At 46.0% G+C, this 22,720-nt stretch overlaps 1 protein-coding gene across 2 annotated transcripts; it reads left to right on the top strand.

The window, feature by feature from the left end:
- The first annotated feature begins 3,785 nt into the window (after positions 1-3,785).
- Positions 3,786-22,369, top strand: DDX24 (DEAD-box helicase 24). 2 transcript variants are annotated; one of them, XM_057539164.1, is made up of 10 exons: positions 3,786-3,927; positions 4,545-4,642; positions 5,259-5,978; positions 11,466-12,029; positions 13,103-13,256; positions 13,516-14,031; positions 16,354-16,429; positions 18,592-18,780; positions 20,177-20,306; positions 21,809-22,369. In XM_057539164.1, exons 3-10 carry the CDS (start codon positions 5,264-5,266, stop codon positions 22,078-22,080), a joined length of 2,616 nt encoding a protein of 871 aa, XP_057395147.1. In that variant the 5' UTR covers positions 3,786-3,927; positions 4,545-4,642; positions 5,259-5,263; the 3' UTR covers positions 22,081-22,369. The 2 variants fall into 2 exon arrangements, with proteins under 2 accessions (XP_057395147.1, XP_057395148.1); XM_057539165.1 differs by lacking the exon at positions 4,545-4,642 and having other exon boundaries at positions 3,853-3,927.
- The last annotated feature ends 351 nt before the right edge of the window (positions 22,370-22,720 follow it).

The raw sequence follows: 22,720 nt of genomic DNA, 5'->3' as shown, positions 1-22,720 counted from the left end.
TGTGAAATTAAATTAATAGTTATTTAGGAACGCATGAGGGATCTTAATTTTGTTGTTTTATTTAAATTAGATTCTTGCTTTGTGGAGGTAGTATCCAGACCCTGGCAATAGCTAGCTAGTTAACCTTGAACAACTTCCATAGTCTCTGTGGATGTTGGTTTCTTTATTGTCATAGTGTAAGGGGGTGAATTATATGTCTAAGGCCCTCTTCAACTCCACCATTCCATTATATCGTATCATTAGCATTAGAGAAAAGGAATCATTGTTTCACACAGCTTTTACAGGTTGATTTGGGGTTGACTGATGAGCTTTTACATTTTGTAATTGATTTGTTTGTACTCCATTTCTTCTGATTTGGTGCCCCATTTACAGTAATAGCAGTCAAATGAGTAGACAGGATCCATGCGTATTGTGTTAGGGACTCGCTTTCTGTGTCCTATTCTCCGCTCCTAGACTTAACATCTCCGACCTGATTTCCAAATACGTGGCTATAGCCTTGGGCTTTTCTCCCAGACTTTGGGCCAGGGCTGCTTGCTGGGTGCTGCCACCACCACGTCTCTACCAGAATGTCTTGCTGGTTTTTCAAACTCAGTGTGCCCAAAACTGAATTCATCACTTTTTATCTAAATATGCCTCCATTTGTTATTGAAGCCTGATCATCCTTTTAAATTGTACTGGAGGGAAACCTGGTAATAATTTTGTACGCTTTCTTTTTCTCTCAGTAATTAGTTTTGTATCAAGTCCTATTGATTTTATTTCTGCAAGAAGCCACTCAGATACACAGAATCAGAGTGCTTTGCTTTTATAGTTTTCTTTCTACATGCAGAGCACAGTGACCGGTAGATCCAGAATGTTCAGTGAGTGTTTATGAAGTGATTGAATAAATCCCCTCAGCCTGGGACCTTTGAACACACTGTTCCTTCTATTCTGTCTTGTCACTGATTCCTACTCATCTTTCAGGGCTCGACTTTTCAGGGAAGGCCTCCTTTACCTCCGAACTAAGCGATGTTCTTGATAGTACCGTGTATTGTTCCTGTGTAGGTCTTTGTACACTTAGGATGATTTCGTTGATTTTTGTTGTTGTTTTTAACTCGTGTCTTCTCTGACTGTGAAGCTCTAACAGGGCAGGGTTTGTATCTGTCTGTACCACCATGTCCCTGCCAGGGCTTAGCTCAGTGTCCAGTATATAATAAGCACTCAGTCCATATTTGTCATCTGACAAATTCTCTGGCTAGGCATAAAGCGTTATTAGATTGTGCTGGAGACTCCAGAACCAGTGCCTGGTACCCAGCAGCTCTTGAATAAATACTTGCTGAATTATTGAACATATCAGCCCACCTGTCTTCTATAGGTTAAGTAAGCGGGTCTCCTTCCCTTCCTATGATAGCTGTTTATCATCTTTTCTTTCTGCAGGTGCCAGGGTGATTTTTTTCTTTCTGCAGGTGATTTTTTTTCTCTTTCTTTTTTTTATAGCTGTCAGTTACTATTCTGTTTTCCTCCTGGGTTCCTCGCTTACTAGATTGGCTGCTATGTAAACCCAGTCCTCTTAGCTATCCCCTTTCCCTTGCTATGTCCTATATCTATATATTTTTTAAAAATATTTTTCAATGGATTTTTTACTACCATTTGTTAATGGGGAAATAAGCTGATTAAAAAGAATAATGGGAGATATTACAATGTTTCCAGGAATCTTCTAAGTTTGTGTAGTTATTCCTGAACTCATTTTTTACGTACCTTTCAATATTCCTGTTAGAGCTCATGTATTTAGGGCAGACATTAGTAATCTTCCTTATTACTCTTTGCAAAATACTGTAGAACAATGATTTTCAATTTTTTTTTTACCATGATTCTTAGTAAGGAATACATTTAAAATTGTGACCTAGTATATACACACGTGTTTGTGTGTGGGAATTAATATATATATAATTGGAACTAAATTTTAATAATTATTATCCTTCTATGTATACTAAATTAAAAACATACCGAAGTTACCATGCAGTATTATCCTGTTAATATTGAAATATATGGAATAAACCCAAAATAAACAATACAAAAACAAAAATAAGGAAAGATTTATTAATGCAGCAGGTGTGTTTGCTCCTTAATAAGTTCATTCCACCCCAGAACACTTGAGGATAATGCTCATCTTGCGTACCATTGTAAGATTTGACGTGGGGTGTGAGGGAGAGAGGAAAGGTTAAAGTAGTTCTAAGATGTGTCCATGGAGAAGCAGAGGGCTGTGTGTACCTCTGTTGATAAAAGGAGGGAGGGGAAAAATGAGCTCAAGTTTTCATATGTGAAGTTGAAGAGCCATTCAAAAGGAAATGCTCTCTTTATTACTGGTGACACTGCTTTAGTCAGAAGAGGAGTTTGTCTCCTCTTCAGAATGCCTGATACTTCTGTATGCTATGTTGACATGACATTGGGATGGTAAAAGACGTATAGTGGAAATTTCAGTAAAAGAATTTGTTGTCACATGAATATTACTAAATAATTTGTGTGCACATTTTTCTCTTGCAAAATTATCACCTTAGAGACATTTTTAGGCTGACAGTTCAGCTACTTCTTATGATAGATGGAACGATGACCCTTAGTGGTCTAGTAGCCCTAGGGTATGGACTTAGAAATCATAGGTTGGAATCCTGGCTCCAATCTTTAGTAGTTGGAATACTTTTGGGAAGTCACTTTTTTGGGGGGGGGGGACTCAGTTTCCTCAACTCTAAATTAAGGATATAAATATATTGCATATGTATTGTCAAGATTAACATGATAATGTATGTAACGCATCTTGTGTGGCAATAGACCCTTAAATGTTGGGTTTTTTTTCTTTTTTTTTTTGGAAAATGGTTTTTTATTAGATAATTTATTTTTTTATTTTTCTGAATTTTATTTTATTTATTTTTTTATACAGCAGGTTCTTATTAGTTATCTATTTTATACATATTAGTGTATATATGTCAATCCCAATCTCCCAATTCATCCCACCCTGTCCCCCTACCTGCTTTCCCCAACTTGGTGTCCATTTATTACAAAGGATATTAAAGGATACAAATGAACAGCCAGATGGAAAAGTACCTATGAGGAAGTCCGGAGCACAGGAAGTGCAGTCCCCGTAGGCTTCAGGCACCAGTTGGGCACAGACTATGCCACCCAGGCTCTTGGGGACACACTGGCAAGTTCCTCCAAGAAATGAGTTAAGCTGTGTCCCATGCTGGCTCCGGGGTAGTGGGGAGGCTCACTTGACCTAAGCTTGGTGAATTCCCCCGTTGTCCTTTAGGACTTCCCAAAGTCACCGGACATAGAGACAGTGCGTGGGAAAGGTTTCCCAGATGGTCTGGTGATCCCCACATCGAAAAAAAGATTAACTACCGTGAAGCTGATTTCTCTGCATGTAACAAAGGACCCAGTTTAGCTTGATTATTGGAGGCAGCCCGACCTTCCCCAACCATCAGTGAGCAACAGGCGAGGCATGAAAACCTGCGGAAAACAACACTTCCAATACAGGCTGGTTGAGTTGTAAATTAAATGCTAAAACGTTTTCGAGGCTCCAGGCACACAGCCAGTACGTAAACAGCCACTGCGCTAAAACCAAAGCAAGAATACAAGAACTTATGTTCCCATACAGGAGCTAGAACAGAGCCCCTTCAGAGGAGGTACGGCGGGCTCCACCTGTTGATCCCGCTCCCTAAGCCCGAGAGGAGGACCTACCCGCGCAGCCCATTGCACCCACCGTCCGCGCTCTCGGTACCTGGACTGCGAAAGCCGCCCCGCGCAGCGAATTAAGGGCGGGGTCTAGAATGGGGGCGGGACTTCCTTCCCAACGCAAAGGCGTGCGTGAGCGCAAGCCCCTCCCCGGAACTGCGGTGGACGCGGCCGAGGAGGGCTGGTGCAGCAGTGTCTGAGGCGGTTGGTCGGCGTCCCTCTACGGTGAGTACCGAGGCCGGAGCCGTAGCGGGGCCGGGGCCAGAGCCGGCACCCGAGAGGAGCTGGAGGCGGCCTCCCAGCGCGGGGCTCTCCAGGCCGTTGGGTTCTCGGGACCAGAGAGGGCGGCCGCCGGCCTCGTCAAGCGGCCTGGCCGACCCTGCGCCGGGGGCCCCTCGGTTTCTCTGCTTCGTGAACCGGTTCGTGCCTGACGCGAGGCGCCAGCGCCGGGCTCCTGGCCGGGCGCCAGGAGGAGCGACCCCCCCCCCCCCCCACCCCCGCTTGCTCTCTGGGTCGCAGTCCGCGTCTTCGCCCCCATGTGCCTCCTCCCTTCCCCCCCATCGTTGATCCGGGTTGCTTGTGATCGCGGCGTAGCCCGTGCTGGGGGTGAACCTTCGTTGCGCTCTGGGTTGCTTTGCCGGCGGGGCGCCATGCTGAGCGGTTCTGGACGTGCGTCACCTTTTTGTCTTCGCGTGACGGTCCAAGGATAAACAGACCCTCATCATCCCCATTTTCCAGACGAGGAACTGAGGCTCACAGTGATTAATACGTGCACCCCAGACCCAGAGCTGGCCAGTGACGGGTCCAGATTTGAACCAAGGTTTCCCTTTGTCTTTCCACAGGATCTATTTTTCTCGGCCTTTCTGAAAACGGAGAACGTGGCTCGAGTTCCAGTCTGACGACTTGTGCATAGATCACTTGTTTTTAAATCACTTAAAAGGTAATGAAAAAGCTGGTTGGGTTTTAAGCCATTTGGCAAAGGCCAGAGTGGTGGCAAAGGCATCTGCCCTCTTGGGGCAAGGCTTGAGAAGGAAGAAGGCTCTGTGCACTCTTAATAAAGCTGTCCCCCTCACCCACCCTCCAGCGACCCCCTCAGGTTCTTATTCAGCCTTCAAAATGGCTTGGGAGTGGCAGGCTTCACCCACCACGCTTTACAGAATGTTATTTATTGCAGAGAACATTTTGTGACCTAGCTAGTAAACCCCTCCCCCCTTTTAAAAATATGAGAACGCTGAGGTTCAGAGAGGATTAAGCAGGAGCTGCCAAGGGCACACGAGCGGTTGGCATTGGATCTGGAATCCAAACCAGATCTCGCTCATATTTCTTTGCCACACCTCCTGTGTCCCCTCTGTTGCAGGCCAAGCTGCCCACTCTGCGGGTACATTTCTTTCCTTCTTTGATCTTCTCTAGCTGGCAGCATCAGCGTTAGAGCCATCTTTGTGTCTTCACTTCTTTGCAGGGCGTGATACTCTGTAGGCTGCTTAGAAACTATCTGTTGCCTCAGAACCCTGTGCTTCTCAGTTGCCAATCTAATGGAACATTTCTCTCCTTTTCAGCAACCATGAAGCTGAAAGAGAAAAAATCGAGGCCAGAGCCACCAAACTATGGCAGAATTCAGAGGAAGGGCATCAGAGTTGTGGGAAAATGGAAGCAGGTGAAGATTGACCCAAATATGTTCGCAAACGGACAGATGGATGACTTGGTGTGCTTTGAGGAACTGACGGATTATCAGTTGGTCTCCTCTGGGGAGGGTTCCTCCAGTCTCTTCTCAAAGGAGGAGCCCAAGAAGAGAAAGTCACAAGCTGTTTCAGAAGGAGAGGAGGAAGGAGAGTCTACCTCCTCAAAGAAGAAGATGAAGTTGAAGAAGAGTAGAGCTGTGGAAACTGAAGGAAGCAGTGCCCAGAAAGTGTTTGAGGGCAAAGATACTGAGCCAGGGCCCCAGGGAGATGGCACAGTTTGTCCTGATCCAGAGGTAGGGGAGATGGCATCAGAAAGCCCGGCCCAGACGGTTCCAAAAAAGAAGAACAAGAAAGGGAAAAAAAAATCAGAGCCTCCCCAGGGTACTACTCCAAAGGTGCCCAAAAGAGCAAAGACGTGGATGCCTGAAATGCGTGATCGCAAGGCAGATGTATCAGCTTGGAAGGATCTGTTTGTACCCAAGCCAGTTCTCCGAGCGCTCAGCTTCCTAGGCTTCTCTGCGCCCACACCAGTCCAAGCTCTGACCTTGGCACCTGCCATTCGTGACAAACTGGACATCCTTGGGGCTGCTGAGACAGGTAAGGGCATCCTTATCTGGCCAGGGCAAGATTGCTTCTGGATTGAGCTTGTGGCTGCTAACAGGCTGGTTGGCTGGGAGACGGGAATGTTGGGGGCACGACCACAAAAGCACTGTTGAGTGAAGGTTTTCAGAGGTCGGCTAGCTCTGGGTTGAAAGAGGCCACTTCCTGATTGGTGCCCTAGGCAGGTCACTTTATTTCTCTGCGCCCTGTAGACCCTATTATAAAATGGAGATAGACAACTGCAGTACCTACTTCTTTTGCTATGTGGGTTAAATGTAAGTGCCTACTAAATTTATACATTTACACAATAGTAAACTAGTAACAAAGAGCAATAGTAAACTAAAATTTACACAGTGCATTGTAAGTGATCTGTAAATGGTAGTTTTTTTCCAGGTCTTGAGCCTTTTCTGAATGGCTCAGAGGTAAAGTAGGGCTAAGATCAGCCCTCTGGAGAGGTAGATCTTCATTAGTATGAGGAAGAAGTGTCTCATTTGCAAGAGTTGTCCAAAGATAAAAAGGGCTGCGTTGGGAGTTGGTGGGTTTATTGGCATTGGAAGGATTTGAGTTTGTGATGACCATTGGGTGGATTTGGTAGGCAGATTTGGGCAGGAGGTGACTGTTGGGACTAGGCATTGTTTGAAGATCCCTCATTCCTTGGGCCACCTAAGACTTTGTGAAGCCAGGACAGGTTGACTCACCCTGGGGAGACTCAACTACTGATGGGGGAAAGAGCAATACAAGCCTGGAACTATTAGTCTAACTTGACCAGCAATAACCAATAGAAATACATATGTAATGTGAGCCACATATGTAAGTTAAAATTTCCTAGGAGCCATATTAAAAAAGGTTTTTAGAAAGTGAAAATTAATTTTAGCAATATATTTAACCAATTGCATAGCATATTTCAGTACGCAATGAATGTAAAATTTTTGAGATATTTTACATTCTTATTTTTATACTGTTTTCAGACTCTGATGTGTATTTTCAACTTGCCGCCCATCTCAGTTTAGAGTAACCACATTTTAAGTGCTTGACAGCTGTATGTGGCTAGTGGCTACTATATTGTATGGCATAGAACTGTAACCAAAAGTGGGTCCAGCTGCTCGCCGCTCAAAAGCCAATAAAGAGGCCAGCTTGGTGGAAAGGAAAGTTTGCTTTATTTTGGATGCCGGCAACGGGGGCGGTGGGGGGTGGGGTGGGGGGGGTGCTCCTGTCTGAAGGCCGACCCCCCCCCCCCAACCAGTGGACAAGAGCTGTTATAGATGGAGGGGAGGGGGCCGCATGCAGAAACAGCAGAGTCAGCTGTTGACAGTCATGTTGAAATTGGTCATTGGTGGTCTGACCAGCATCGTCTTCATTGTTTTAAGTACAGTTAATCTTCAGTTCCAGGGTCGGTTTGTTTCCATTTTCTTGAGGCCAGTTCTCGGAATGGCAGGTTATGTCATGGCTACAGTCTGGTCATCATGTAGTTAACTTTTTCCACCTGGTGGGCGTTTTATCTGTAGATACACAGAGGGTATCTACAAGACAGCTCACAGAATATGGCTCAGAATATTATCTGTAGCCCTCGAGAAGGAACTAAAGGTCCTTAGCTATGCTTATTGACTAAACTTTTATGATTTGGTCTTGTTGGACTGCTTTCCTTTGCTTCTGCATTTTCTCACTTCTCTGATTAAACTTATTCTTTGGCTGAAGTTTTTCCACAGACAAAGGCAGGCAGAGGACATGGGAGGTGAGGACCATAGGGTCCTGCTGCATTTCAGAGCTAGACCATGTAGACCAGCGGTCCCCAACCTTTTTGGCACCAGGGACCGGTTTTGTGGAAGACAGTTTTTCCACGGAAGGGGGTGGGTGGTGGTTTCAGGATGATTCAAGTGCATTACATTTATTGTGCACTTTATTTCTATTACTGTTAGTTACATTGTAACATGTAATGAAATAATCATACAGTTCACCATAATGTTGACGGGAGGCCGAGCTCAGGGAGTAATTTGAGGGATGGGGAGCGGCTGTAAATACAGATGAAGCTTCGCTAACTCGCCGGCCGCTCACCTCCTGCTGTGCGGCCTGGTTCCTAACAGGCCACAGACCGCTTCGGGTCCGTGGCCTGGGGGTTGGGGACCCCTGATCTAGACACTCTGTGCCTTGGATTTCTGGAAGAGTGGTCAGGAAACTTGAGGTGAGGTCCTGTATAAGAATCATAAAGATGGAAGAGGGAGGAAACCCCAGGAAAGGGGGATGGAGGTAACAGTAATAGCTTAGAACATTTATTTAACATTTAAAATACGTCACGTCCTGTGTTACATGCATGAACTCAGTTTCTCAAAACCACCCTGAGGTAGGTTCCGTTATTATTCCCATCTTAGTGAAGAGGAAACTCGGCCTCACAGAGGGTAGACAGTGTCCCTAAAACTGCCCCACTGAAAAGTGGTAGTGCTTGAATAGTTCTAGACTAGGTCTATGTGCTGTTAAGCATTCGGCTACACTACTTTGGTATGTGCAGAGAGGCCTGGAAGTCTGTTTCCGGAAGGCAGAGGAGAGATGTGAGCCACTGTGGCTAGAGATTGACATTTGGATTTATACCACAGCTCCTATCAGGCTATTTCTATGGAATGCTGTGAATCCACAGGTCCAAGTCTCCAAGACTTTTGGGGCTGTGGGCAAACTGCTGCCAATGCAGATAATGAATATATCCATCACCCCCAAAAGATGTTTGGGCCCCTTAATAATCCCTCCTTCCCTACCTAGGCTCCCCTCCTTGTTCATCCCCAGGTAACCTCTGATAGTCTTTCTATCGCTATCAATTAGTTTGCATTTTCCAGAATTTTAAAATGGAATCATACAATATGTATTTTGGGGAGGGAGAGTGTCTGCTCTTTAAACTCAGCATACTTTGAGATTCAAAGCCATGTTACTGCAAATACCAATGGTTCGTTTCTTTTTATTGATGAGTAGTATTCCACTGTATGGATAGAGTGCAGTTTGTTTATCTGTTGATGGATATAGTTCTGTTCTTCCTAGTTGTGGGCATTTACAAGTAAAACTATCATAAATATTGGTGTATCAGTCTTTGTATGGATATATGCTTTGATTCCTGTTGGGTAAATACCTAGGTGTGGAATGGCTAGGTCTTATGGTAAATGTAACTTTTTAGGAGTTTTCCAAAGTGATTGTACCATTTTACATAATCACCAGGTTATGAGAGTTCAGATTGGTCCATGTCCTTGCCAGTACTTGGTGTGGTCAGTCTTTAATTTGATTTAGACTTGAAAAATTTTAGTGATATTTCCTTGTGGCTTTCATTGGTATTTCCCTAGTGACTCCTTGAGCAGTGTCTTTTCCAGTGCCTAATTGTATCCATGTTATCTTCTTTGGTGGTGTCTGTTTAGTTCTTTTGCCCATGTTTTAACTGGGTTGTGGTTTTCCTATTATTGAATTCATAATATATTCTAGATACACCTCCTTTATCAGATATGTGATGTGCATTGTTTTCTCCCAGTCTGTGGCTTCTTTCTTCATTCTCCTTACAGTGTCTTTCGAAGAGCAGGAGTTATTTATTTTTTTAATTTTTATTTATTTATTTATTTATGGCTGTGTTGGGTCTTCGTTTCTGTGCCAGGGCTTTCTCTAGTTGCGGCAAGTGGGGGCCACTCTTCATCGCAGTGTGCGGGCCTCTCACTATCGCGGCCTCTCTTGTTGCGGAGCTCAGGCTCCAGACGCGCAGGCTCAGTAATTGTGGCTCACGGGCCTAGTTGCTCCGCGGCATGTAGGATCTTCCCAGACCAGGGCCCGAACCCGTGTCCCCGGCATTGGCAGGCAGATTCTCAACCACTGCGCCACCAGGGAAGCCCAGGAGTTATTTATTTTGATGAAGTTTAAATGATCACTTTTTCTTTTACAGATGTGCTTACCTAAGAATCCTTTGCCTAACACAAGATCACAAAGATTTTCTCCTATATTTTCTTGTAGAAGTGTTACTAGTTTTAGGTTCTGTGTTTCAGTCTGATCCTTCCTGTGTTAACTTTTATGGGGAGAAATACAGATCAAAGGTTTGGTTTGGTTTTGCATGTGGCTATCTAATTATTCCAGCACCGTTTGTTGAAAAACTACTCTTTCTCCACTGAATTGCCTTTGCATCTTTTTTGAAAATCAGTGACCGTATAGGTGTGGGTCTATTTCTGGAGTCTTTTCTTTGCCATTGATCTATTTGTCTATCTTTACTGTTTTCCCAATACGTCACTATGTTGGATACAGTAGCTTTAGAATAAGTCTTAAAATCAGGTAGTATAAGTCCTCCAGTTTTGTCTTTTTAAAAGTTATTTTGGCTATTCTAGGCCCTTGGCGTTTCAAGGTGAATTTTAAAGTCAGTTTTTCAATTTCTACAAAAAAGTCAGCTGGTATTCGGATTGGGATTGCATTGGTTATAGAGCCAACTGAGGACATGACATCTGGACAATATAGAATCTTCCAGTCCGTGAATGTGGTATAGCTCTCCATTTTTTTAGGTCTTCAGTTTTTCTTAGCTGCACTTTGTAGTTTTCAGTGTATGCACATCTATTAGATTTATCCTTAAGTATTTCATATTTTCAATGCTTTTGTAAATGGTAATTTAAGATTTCCTATTTCTGATGCTAATAAATAGAAATCTGCATTTTTGTATATTGATCTTGTATCCTGCAACTTGGTACCATCAACTGGTTTCTTCAAGATTATATAGGATTTTCTTCAAAGATGACTATTCATCCAGTCTGGGTGCCTTTTGTTTATTTTTGTCTTATGTGTTCCACCGGCTAAAACTCCAGTACAGTTGGAATTGAAGTGCTATAGTGGGCATCATTGCTTGATCACTTATTTGCTTCTGCTTGAGGCATTTTAATTTTGGAACCACTTTAAATTCTCAGCTTGAAGTGTTTTGTTTTGTTTCTTTGTTTTTGTCCACACAGATGGTGTGAATACTTGGGCTCCATATACGTTCAAAGGCTAGTTTGAAAATGTTCAAGCATAGACAGAAGTTTTAAAGTTTTCTCGAAAACTAAGAAAATTTTCTTTTACTCCCTCCTTCCCCACCAGGGAAAGGTTTTGGGAAAGTATTATATAGATTTTCATTCCTTACCCTTCAATTTTGTGTTCCTTCACAAGAGCAACAAACACACACACACACACACACACACATACACAACTTGCCCATCTCTTTAGGGTTTCATTGTTTGGACATTTGCCTGTAGTTTTTGGTGACCTCAGCCCGCAATGCCAGTCTGTCAGACTTTTCCTCAGACTCCTAATTACAGGTGCCCTCTGGTTGCAGAGCTGTAGGGGTACCGTACCTGTGTAGGGTAGAAGGAGCTTTGGATTGGTCAGGGTGGCACTTGGCTATGTCAGGGTCCCTCATTCCGTGTAAAGGATAGAACCTCAGGCAAAAGTATGTACATCTGTTGATTGACACTGTTTGTTTGTTTTTTGTTTGTTTTTTGTTCTGCTTCTAAGGAAGTGGGAAAACTCTTGCCTTTGCCATTCCAATGATTCATGCGGTGCTGCAGTGGCAGGTGAAGAAGAAGCGTATCCCAGCTCTAAGTAACACAGGAGCACCACTTGGGAAGACCAGTAATGAGGCTGGAGTTGAGACAGGATCACCAGGCAGGGCTGGAACTGAGTCTGGAGCTTTGCCTGCTGAGATTGGAATTGAGGGTGAAGCACTGCCCAGTGAGGCTGGAGCGAAGGCTAGAGCACCACGCAGCCAGGCAAGAGCCAAGATTGGAGCTACAGTCTCAAACCAGGTGCTGCCCTCCTGTGATGATGATGATGATGATGATGATGATGATGATGATGCCGGTGAAGGACCTTCTTCCCTGATCAGGGAGACGGCCATTCCCAAACAGGATGAAAACAAGGAGGACAAGCTTGATGAAGAGCAGACTAGAAAGTTCAAACAAGAATTGGGTGGCAGAATTGCACATCCAAGGCGTCCTTTGCTTGGACTTGTTCTGACTCCCACTCGAGAGCTAGCCGTTCAAGTCAAACAACACATTGATGCTGTGGCCAAGTTTACAGGTGAGGTTTAATTCCGTTTAATAAATGTTGCCTGAAAGGATTCCAGTAGCTGGGGTGGCAGAGGTGAATCAGCTGTGCCCGCCCTCTAGAGGGAACCTTTCTCTTCTGCCAGAGAATTAAGCCCGACAGAAAACTGTTTGAGTGACACATTCTTTATTCTCCCAAGGATAACACATAGCTAATGCTATTCTAGCTGCATAGGAAATTGGTTAACTTACTGGATACAGTAGATACTTGGGGCAGTGTTTGGCAAACCACTGTTTGGGTTTCTTTTTTTTTTTTTGTAAATAAAGTGCTGCCACACCCACTTATTTACATATGTCTATGGTCACTTTTGCATCACCAATGCAGAGTGGAATAGAGGTAGTAATTGTACAGAGACCATTTAGCCCACAGGGCCAAAAATGTTTACTGTTGGAAAAGTTTGCTGACTCCTGCCTTAGGGCATTAGAACTTAACTTTTTCAGGGAATTCTTTGGGAAAGGCTGCAGAGTCGGGGTTTCAATTTTATAGTAAAAGGAACAGTTACTTATCAAGCTCTGACTGTGTATTACAAGGCACTTTACTAAACATTTTGCTTGCATGATCCTTTGTGTTCCTTCCATACTGGCTACCTTACGAAGTCTTCCACTAGAGAGGAGAAGAGAACACTAGCCATCAGAGGAGATTCAGTTTAATTTTAATTGAGGGGCATGGGCAGGAACTCCTTGGGGAGGTGTGTCACAGCTACAAGTTACATCTTTCCCAGCACTGTGGTGCACCACTGCTCATTTTTTCCAGAGCTTTGGATGTCACCATGCCTGGGTTCAAATCCAGCCCTACTGGTGTGGTTGGAGGGGAAAGAGTAGAAAAAAATGAGGTTGGGGAAATAGTCAGGGCCTAGATTATAGAAGACCTGGTAAGCCCTCTAGCAATGGCATCAACAGGGCAAGCCAGCTCTTAGCACCCCCCTGGAGAGGGGAGCTGTGCTGGTGACTGGCAGCCTTTACTAATCTGGGGGCGCCTGTGTCAGCGTTGGAAGAACTGAGCAATTAGTCTGAATAACAGTGTCCCTTTTGTTTTGTGTACCATAGGCATTAAAACTGCTATTTTGGTTGGTGGAATGTCCACACAGAAACAGCAGAGGATGCTGAACCGTCAGCCTGAGATTGTGATTGCCACTCCAGGCCGGCTGTGGGAGCTAGTTAAAGAAAAGCACCCTCATTTGAGCAACCTTCGGCAGCTCAGGTGAGAAACAGTACCTCCCCCTTGCCCCCACCCCCTGTTCTGAAGCGGACCTGAGGTGACATGGTACAGTGTGCAGTGCCTTCTCCCTGTTACAAAGTGCCATGGTGTGGTACTAGCCAGACTTGGGCCTTTAGAAAACCGAGCATGTGTGAGGGAGATTGGTTGAGGGCCCTGGGGGTGGTGGGGTGGTAGAGTATGCTGTGGATGACTCCTCTTACCTGCTGCTAACCAGGTGATGTGGGTCTGTCTGGATCCGTAGGTGCCTGGTGGTCGATGAGGCTGACCGCATGGTTGAGAAAGGCCACTTTGCTGAGCTCTCAAAGCTGCTAGAGATGCTCAGTGATTCCCAGTACAACCCAAAGAGACAGACACTTGTTTTTTCGGCCACGCTGACCCTGGTACATCAAGCTCCTGCTCGAATCCTTCACAAGAAGCACGCTAAGAAAATTGACAAAACTGCCAAACTTGACCTCCTCATGCAGAAGATTGGCATGAGGGGCAAGCCCAAGGTCATCGACCTTACAAGAAAGGAGGCCACGGTAGAGACACTTACAGAGACCAAGATCCATTGTGAGACTGATGAGAAAGACTTATATCTGTACTACTTCCTGATGCAGTATGCAGGCCGCACCTTAGTGTTTGCCAACAGTATCTCCTGCATCAAACGCCTCTCTGGGCTCCTCAAAGTCCTGGATATCATGCCACTGACCCTACATGCCTGCATGCACCAGAAGCAGAGGCTCAGAAACCTGGAGCAGTTTGCCCATCTGGAGGAGTAAGTCAGGCCTGTGCACAGATTAGCCATTGGGTCTAGGTCACCAGGATGGTGGGAAGCTACCTTCTCTCGTGGGAGCCTTATCGGTAGAAGGTAGCCTTTTTTTTTTGCACAGCGTGAGGCAGGCTTACTCTCATCTAGTACATTTGGTTGCTGGGAATGCCCAACAGAAACTTCTTTAATAATGAGTAATGGTGACAATAATACCTATTATTATTGAACACTTAACAACAGATTAAGTATTGTGCTTGCATTTTAGATACATTATTACATTCATTCACTTGTAACATCCTTGAGAAGAAGAATAGAGTCACGGTTAAGAGCACAGACTGGAAGCGATCTGCTTGAGATCAAATCCTGGGTGTGTCACTTCTAGCTGGTCGGATTACTTTGTGTTTCCGTTTTCTCATAATCAGTATAATAATAGAAGTTATGGCAGAGGGTTGCTCTGAGGAGTAAGTGAATTTATGCATTTGAAGTGTTCGGAACAGTGCTTGGCACATGGTATGAGCTTGCTAAATGTTAGCTTTAATACTTACCACTTGTCATTATTCTTATTTTATAGATTAAAAAAAGTAAGGTTTAGAAAAGCACTTAAGCTTGCCCAAGGTTTCTCAGCTTGGAAGTGGTAGAGCTGGGCCTCAGACCAGCCTGTCAGACTGCGGAGCTCACGCTGTCGTGTCCATCTGCTCTTGGGCCAGACTGATGGTCAGGCAGGCAGCACGGGGCAGATTGTCAAAATGAGGGCCTGGGAAGCTGGGCTTTAAATTGGCTTCTGCCCACATTGTTTTGTCAGGTTACCGGTTACAGATGAGTTTCAAGAACAAGTGGTTCACTTCCCTCTGAATGTTAGTAAGTAGAGTTAGTGGTTCATTGGATCAGGAGTTGGCAAACGATAGCCCATGGGCCAGATCTGGCTTGTTGCCTGTTTGTATAAGTAAAGTTTTATCGGAACACAGCGAGGCCTATTTATGTATTGTCTATAGCTGTTTTTGTGCTATAATGGCAGAGTTGAGTAGTTTCAACAGACATCACCCACGAAGCCAAAAATAGTTTACCCTCTGGCCCTTGACAGAAAAAGTTTGCTGACCTTGACTTAGAGCGGTGGTTTAATATTTTACAAACTTTAGTTTGCATCATGTTCCGCAGCCCTATCTCAGAGATACAGGAAGTGGGGACCCTGAAGGGCCTAAAATCTTAAGGTTTTTTTTTTTTTTTTTTTTTTAATTTTTTTTTTATTTCTTTCGTGTGAGGGCTTTCTCTAGTTGTGGCAAGTGGGGGCCACTCTTCATCGCGGTGCGGGGGCCGCTCTTCATCGCGGTGCGCGGGCCTTTCACTATCGTGGCCCCTCCCGTTGCGGGGCACAGGCTCCAGACGCGCAGGCTCAGTAGTTGTGGCTCACGGGCCCAGTTGCTCCGTGGCATGTGGGATCTTCCCAGACCAGGGCTCGAACCCGTGTCCCCTGCATTGGCAGGCAGATTCTCAACCACTGCACCACCAGGGAAGCCCTAAAATCTTAAGTTTTTAAGACATATGTCAGGTGCTTTTGACTCCCCTCAAACTACACATACATTAAGAAACATCACCCAGTACATATTATTGAGTGCTTGCTGTGAACCTGGCACTGTTCTAGGGGCTGGTAATAGAATAGTGAGTAGTACAAAGTCCCTGCTGTCATGGAGTTTACATCCCAGGGGAGGGAGGTAATAAACTGAGAAGTAAGTATGCAGTTCGTCAAGTGGTGCTAAGTGCTAAGAAGTAAAGTTGTATAGGGAGTTGTGCAGACTGTGGGTGTGTGGTCTGGGAGGCTTTTCTCATAAGGTGAGATTTGAGCAGAGAGTAGAAGAAAGTAAGGAAATGTGAATATCTGAGGAAGACCTTTATGGCCTAAGGTGCACTAAGTGCACAGGCTGGGAGGCAAGAGCAGGTTTGGCATGTTTGAGGAAGAGCGAGGAGAGCAAGGACGCCTGTGCGACTGGAGGGAATTAAGTGGGAGGGTGATAGGAGATGAGGTCACCGACCTAGAGTATGGCCCCATTTAATGCACTTGAGGTAGTCTTTATTATTGCAGAGTGTGGCTTGTCGATTGCGGCCAGTGAAACCCAGGTTTGGATCCTGGCTCCACAACTGAACAGCCATATATATACCTTGGGAAGTTAATCTCTCTGAGCCTCAGCTTCTTTATCTGTCAAAGGGACATATGTAATAGTATTGTCTCGTAGAGTGTTTGTAAGGATTGTTGTGTTTAGAGTACTCAGTGGTAAGAATTTGATTAATGATAGCCGTTAGTTATTATTAATGAGCTTTCTCTCTCCACCACAGTTGTGTTCTCCTGGCAACAGATGTGGCAGCTCGGGGCCTGGATATTCCTAAAGTCCAGCATGTCATCCATTACCAGGTAGGGACATCAGGGAATTTGTAGGCATCTCCCAACATTGAGTGGGGAATTTTTAAAGCAAGGGTTGAGGGAGGAGGAATTGTTGGTCCCAAGGCCTCACGCAACAGAGAATACCACGAGCATCTAGTGACCAACTGGCTGCTGCCACTTTTGGAACACTGTGGTGAGAGTTATTCTCCAAAACCTCTTGACACTGTCTGATGTCAAATATCAGATAGCCCCTTTCTTTTTGACTTGGGCAGGCTACTTACTATTGGCAGGTTAGAGTCTTAGTTTCTTCCATGAAATGGGCATAATAAGTTTAGCATGTAAAATGATTACCCTGCTTGTAGAGAAATAAAAGAGTGTGGTAATTAAGTCCTGCCTGGGCTTAAATCCCAGCTGTGTACCCTTGAGCAAGTTATTTAGTGTCTTTGTGCCTCAATTTTTTCATTTGTTAAATGGCAGTTATTACAGTATCGACTTCTTAAGCTCTTATTAAGGTGAAATAAGTTATTACGTGTGAGGAGTTTAGAAAGCCAGGTGGCACTTCCTAAATGTTAGCTGCTGTTGATCCTGACATTAATATCAGCACATGTACCTGGTAAAGATTAGCATAGAGTGGTGGTTAGGCCTATGGGCTCCGGGACCACACTTCCAGTGTTTGAATGCTTCTTGGCTGCTGCTTAGTGGGTGAGCTTTCGGCATGTTACTTAGTATGTCTGGTTTCAGTGTCATCATTTGTAAATTGGGAGTAATAACGCTACCTACGCCATAGGGTAATCACCGAATTAAACGAGCTAATGCTGACGGATCGCCTAGCGAGTGTAAGTACTGAATAAATGGGAGCTATTCTGGCAAGATTATTTCCCCTTTAAATCCTTCATGCTTTTAACCATCTTTGAGGGTGCCAATTCAGTTTAGCAAATCTTTATTCTTCCTCTTTTTGGGAAAGAGTCTGGGTCAGTCTCTAGGAAATATCCAGATGAACAAAATACCGTTCTAGCCCCTAAGAAGTATCACATCCACCAGAGGACGTGAGATGACCATACCCATAATTTAAGGCAGAAGATATCAGAAAGTTGCTAAATAAAATCGGAGAGAGAGATAACTGCTAGTTTGGGAGGTTAGGAGGTTGGAAAGTGCTTTCTAAAAGGTGCTTGGCATTTAAGGATGGAGAGGATTTGGGCATGTAGAGGTAGAGAAGGAAGGAAGAGAAGGAGAAAACATGTGGAAGTGGGCAGCTGACAGGGAGTGAGAAGAAGGGGGTGTATGTTAGAAGAGGAAAGTGAAGAATGGCATGATTTCCAGCACCATTATGAACCACTGATGATCGTGCTTGGAGCACTGCATTGGAAAAGATACGGAGCCTTACTGGGGCTCAGTGGAGAAGACTGTTCTTGATTAGTGGTGTGTGCCGCAGGCGTGGGAAGGGAGGGGTTGTCAGCTCCCGTGCCACGTTATGTGTGGATAATATGCCCAGTTCTGATTGGAGCAGAGGCAGCATGGCCCAGGCGTTAGCGTGGTCTTTGGAGCTGGACTGCTTCATTTCGAATCCTGGCTCCACCATTTAGTTGGGTAACTTAGGGGAAATCGCGTAACATCTGTGTGTTTCAGTTTCCCGGTCTATAATATGGACAATCGTGAAAGCATCTATTTCATGTTATTATTGTTGAGGGATAAATGGGGTAGTAATACATGCAGAGTGCTTAGAATTGCCTGGCACATTGTAATTATTTAATAAATGTTGGTTATGATTACCATCATCAGTCATCCATGCAGAGTTAATGAAGAACCATTAAGAGTTTCTTTAGGTAGAGGGGTTATTATGGTCAGAGCTTTGACTTAGGAAGATGACACTGGCAGCTTTGGGTTGGGTCAGGGGGGTGGTGGCAGGACTGGAGACCAAATAAGAAGCGACTGCCGTTGTCCAGTTGAATGGTCATGAGGACCTGAACCAGGGCAGGGGCATGGGAGGGCAGAGCCTGCACAGTGAATGGGCTGAACCTGGGGACAGTTTGGATGTGGGACTTAGGGAGAAGGGCTGGATCTGTCCACAGTGCTGGAGAGGTTTCTAGCTGCCTGGCTGAGAGGGAGGAGGGTCCAGCCTTGGGTTGTTGGCCTTGAGGGGAAGAGCAGTGCTTGGTGACAGCTACGATGACCTCCCAGTTCCTCCTTGGCAGGTCCCTCGTACCTCAGAGATTTATGTCCACCGAAGCGGTCGAACTGCTCGTGCCGCCAGTGAAGGCCTCAGCCTGATGCTGGTTGGGCCTGAGGACGTGATCAACTTTAAGAAGATCTACAGAACCCTTAAGAAAGATGAGGACATCCCACTGTTCCCTGTGCAGACAAAGTACATGGATGCAGTCAAGGTAAAAAGAAAAGTTAGAAGCCCAGTGCTAATGAGGGGAGGGATTGTGCTGCTCCGTCACTTTGCTGTGAGATTCTTGCAGTACCACCCTTGGAAACTAATTAGTAGTTCTGCCAATAGCTAAGCAGGGAGATTTGTAAAAAAAATAAAAATAAAAATAAGAAATGGGTTGGGGGGCACCGTGTCTGGCAGAAGGGAGGATAGGGTGAGTGGCCAGAGTGTGAGTTTTCTTCATGAACCCTTCCTTCACTCTGCCCCTGAAACCTCCACCATCACACCCCCCCACCCCGCCCCCCATGGACAAGGGCGGTGAGCATAGCTGTCTGGACATGCCATTGGATGGGTGGTTGTAGGGAGTGAGGTCAGTGTGTCTTGCTGAGGCAGAAACTAAAGGTGTGTCACATCCCCGAAGCAGATGCCTGTAATTCCTACCTTCAGGGTTTTATTTTTAACTCAATAAACATTCACTGAGTGGGTGCTGCTTATTATGGGCTGCAGCGTGTCAGGCACCAAAACAGGGTGGGTTCTCTTCCGTAGAAATCCACTGGCTTGTGAGGCAGGTTGGGTCCAGGCTGAAGTTCAGGTACAAATGGAGCTCTGTGGACTGGTGGGTATATGGTAACATTGGTAGGAGATTTAGTTTCCTCCAAGCCTCCTGCAGGCAGAGGTATGAAGAGGTGAAGAAGGGATGGAATTCCAGGAATTGGGGGAGCAAAAAGCAAGGAATGGTTCAAGTTCTGTTGGCTCCTCTGGCTCGAAAGGAATGTTAGCTGTGTGGGGAAATACGGTGGGAGATGAGATGGAACGGTGGAGAATGCAGAGAGGATTAGGAGCCACTCTGGCTTCCCGTGGCTCTTTTCCCCCACATCACAAGATCTTTCCCATCTTCCTGGTGTATCCTGTCGCTGCGGTCTGAACCCAGAACCCAGGAGAAGGAGAACTGAAGTGTTTTTGGCAGAGGACAGTGTGGAAGAGGGGGATGGCAGTTCTGTGCCAGTTCTGTGTTGTCCCTGTGAGTGAGAGCGGGGCCCTGAGGGCTCTCGGGGTGTCTCCAGGTCCCAGCTCAGCTATGGAAGCCAGCTGCAGTGTCTGGGGAAACAGTTCCCTTTGACACGTGTAGGTCGGGAGTCTGACTGAGGTGGGCTGCCAAGAAGAGGGGCTGTTCGAGCTGGTTTGGCAAGCCGGCTCTTGTGGTTCATGTGTACACGCTCACAAGTAGCAGTTGCCCTCTGCGCTTTAATCAGGAACCAAAGCAAATGCATTTCGATGGGAGCTGAGGTGCATCTCACTGAACACTGATCTCAAGAGCTTTTTTAAAAACACAACTTAAATGAGACTTTTCTCCCCAGAGCCCTGAATCCTCTGTCAGATGAATACTTTCTGTTCCTTTCCCCTAGGAGCGAATCCGTTTAGCTCGACAGATTGAAAAAGCTGAGTATCGCAACTTCCAGGCTTGTCTGCACAACTCTTGGATTGAGCAGGCAGCGGCTGCCCTTGAGATCGAGCTGGAAGAGGAAATGTATAAGGGTAAGGGGCAAGATGGACTTGAGGAAGGGTTCATTCAGCTTTTATCTTTCGTTTTTCCCTTCAACTTCTGTCTGTTGGAACCTCCCCACCACCACGGGTCCTATCAAAATTGCCAAGACCCCTTTTCCTTCTTTGTGACAGGCCCTAATCTCAGATGAGCCTAAAGCCCTCAGCCTTTGTCTCCTTGTGTCATCGTTTGTCTGGAGCCTATAGCTCCATCCCTCATGTGGAGAGGCAGTGGAGTACGGTGATGTCAGGGCCGGTTCTGCGGCCAGACTGCGTGTGTTTGACTGCTGCCTCATCCCTTAGCTAGCTATGTGACCGGGTCAAGTTACTTAACCTCTCTGTTGTACCTAGGCTGTCCTCATTTATAAAACGCAGGTCATAAAGTACCTACCTACCTCATGGGGTTGCAAAGATGGCTTGAGTCACTGAGTATAAAGTGCTGATAACGGTGCCTGGCAAATAGAAAGTATTGGGCACATTTTAAGTTATTTATTGCCACCTGTCTTCCAAGCTGACAAAGCACTTCTGTCGTCATCTCATTTGATCTTCTCCAGTCTCATGATGTAAACAGAGCAGGAATTGTTATTACATTTGGGAACTAGAGGCTCACAGAAGCGATTTGTGCAGGGAAGCAGCTCCAGCACCAGGTGTTGACTGAGCCCCTGCTCCGAACCTAGGCCAGAGACTAAGGATTCAGGGATGAATCTGTGTGGTCCTTGCTCTGGGAAAGCTCCTGACTCTAAGAAGTGGTAGAACCACATCTAGAACTAACAGCAGAATTAGGTCCCGTGCTCTTTCCACCCCACAAGTGGGCAGCTCAGCTGAGGTGTTGGCATCTCGGTGCCAAAGCCAGCAAATTCAGAGGCAGGCTTGACTGCTCTCTGCTCAGCATGGAAGCCGGGAACCAAATCACTAGGCTCGATGACAGTCAGTGGTCCTCCTGGTAGCTCAGGCTTGGGGCTAGGGCGGTGATGTGAGGCCCTGGCTTCCCTTCCTGAGGCCAGGCTGGCGTGGAGCCCTCTGGCTGTGTCCGCCTCTGCAGGTGCAGTTACAGCGCTGGCGGGGAGATGCAGGGGAGCTGGGCTGCATGGGTGGCTTTCACTGTCTCCTGAGGGGTTTGTAGCTGTCCAGTCACCAAATTCCAGGCAACCAGTGGGTGCGTCATAGGAAGAAAAGTGATCTTCAGGTCAGGAGACTGGGGTCCTAATCTCAATTTGACAGCTAGCTCTGTGACCTTCGGCAAGTGACCTGGATTTCCTCAACTGTAAAATAAAGATAATTCCTGTCTTAGAGGGTTTTTTGGAGGAGTAAAGGACAGCGTGGCCCTGAGTGGTTCTCCTAAACCGTGTTGGAAGTTAGCCAACACTAGTTTCTGCAGAGAGCTTTCCTCCCCAAGAGTCCCAAAACATTTCTCATCACAAGTATTATCCATCAAGGGACACAGAATGCTCCTACAAGTCATAGTAAACATGATCTATTTTGAATTGTGTTTCAAGGAGGAAAAGCTGACCAGCAAGAAGAACGTCGGCGACAAAAGCAGACGAAAGTTCTGAAGAAGGAGCTGCGCCATTTACTCTCCCAGCCGTTGTTTAAAGATGACCTGAAAACCAAGTATCCCACTCAGTCTGGCAAGCTGCCCGAGCTCGTGTCCGCCCCAAGAAATGGTGAGTCCGCGCTGAGCTGCCTCTCCAAACAGAAGAAGAAGAAAAAGCAGCAGCCAGAAGAGCGGCAGCAGGAACAGCCGCAGCCAAGCACAAGTGCAAACTAACCCCCCCCCACCCCCGGTCAGCATCTGCTGGTGACCGCACGTTGTGTCTGTGTTCTCTGGTCGTACGGAAAACCTTCGCACCTTTGACTTCACTCCACTGTCAGCCCCAGTTACAAAACTCTCCCTCTCTTCCACACCACCTCCCGTAGCAGGAGAGACCTCATGCAGGTCTGTGTTGTTTCACAGTAAGAATTCTATGTAGCAGTTTATGTATTTCTGCATTCCAGTGTTTACAGGCTTCTTGTATGGTTAACTTGATTTCCTCAATTAAAAACAATGGTCAGAACCAGCGCATGTTCTTGAGTTTTTAGCCAGGATATGGGGGACACCGTCATAGTCCTCTGGCTGCAGGATGCACACGGGGTGCGTCTCACTCCGCTGCACGGTGTGGATAGAGCGAGAGGCTGGTGAGCTTCGCAGATCACTGTAAAGTCATTTCTGCCTGGGTCCCCAACGTGTGTTCCCGTTTTTCTCCACAGCAGAATCCTAGCAGCTCCTTAGCTCTACCTCACAGCTGCTGTCTTGTCTTAGCCTCGCTGGGAGGTGGGCAGGGAAGAGATGGCCGTCCTCGGCTTCCAAGAGAACACAGCTTCCGTGACATCACAGAGCCACGTGTAGGGAAGCCAGGAGCAGTCTGCTG

The sequence above is a fragment of the Balaenoptera acutorostrata genome (assembly GCF_949987535.1).
Source record: "Balaenoptera acutorostrata chromosome 3 unlocalized genomic scaffold, mBalAcu1.1 SUPER_3_unloc_1, whole genome shotgun sequence".
NCBI classification, from domain to species: Eukaryota; Metazoa; Chordata; class Mammalia; order Artiodactyla; family Balaenopteridae; genus Balaenoptera; species Balaenoptera acutorostrata.
This window is presented reverse-complemented; position numbering and strand designations above follow the sequence as displayed.

Bases quoted from the DNA above. Each gene is read 5' to 3' on its own strand.
- DDX24 (XM_057539164.1), top strand. From the start codon at position 5,264: ATGAAGCTGAAAGAGAAAAAATCGAGGCCAGAGCCACCAAACTATGGC. The intron at 12,030-13,102 runs GTGAGGTTTAAT...TGTGTACCATAG, and splicing joins TGCTGTGGCCAAGTTTACAG to GCATTAAAACTGCTATTTTG. The intron at 18,781-20,176 runs GTAAAAAGAAAA...CCTTTCCCCTAG, and splicing joins AGTACATGGATGCAGTCAAG to GAGCGAATCCGTTTAGCTCG.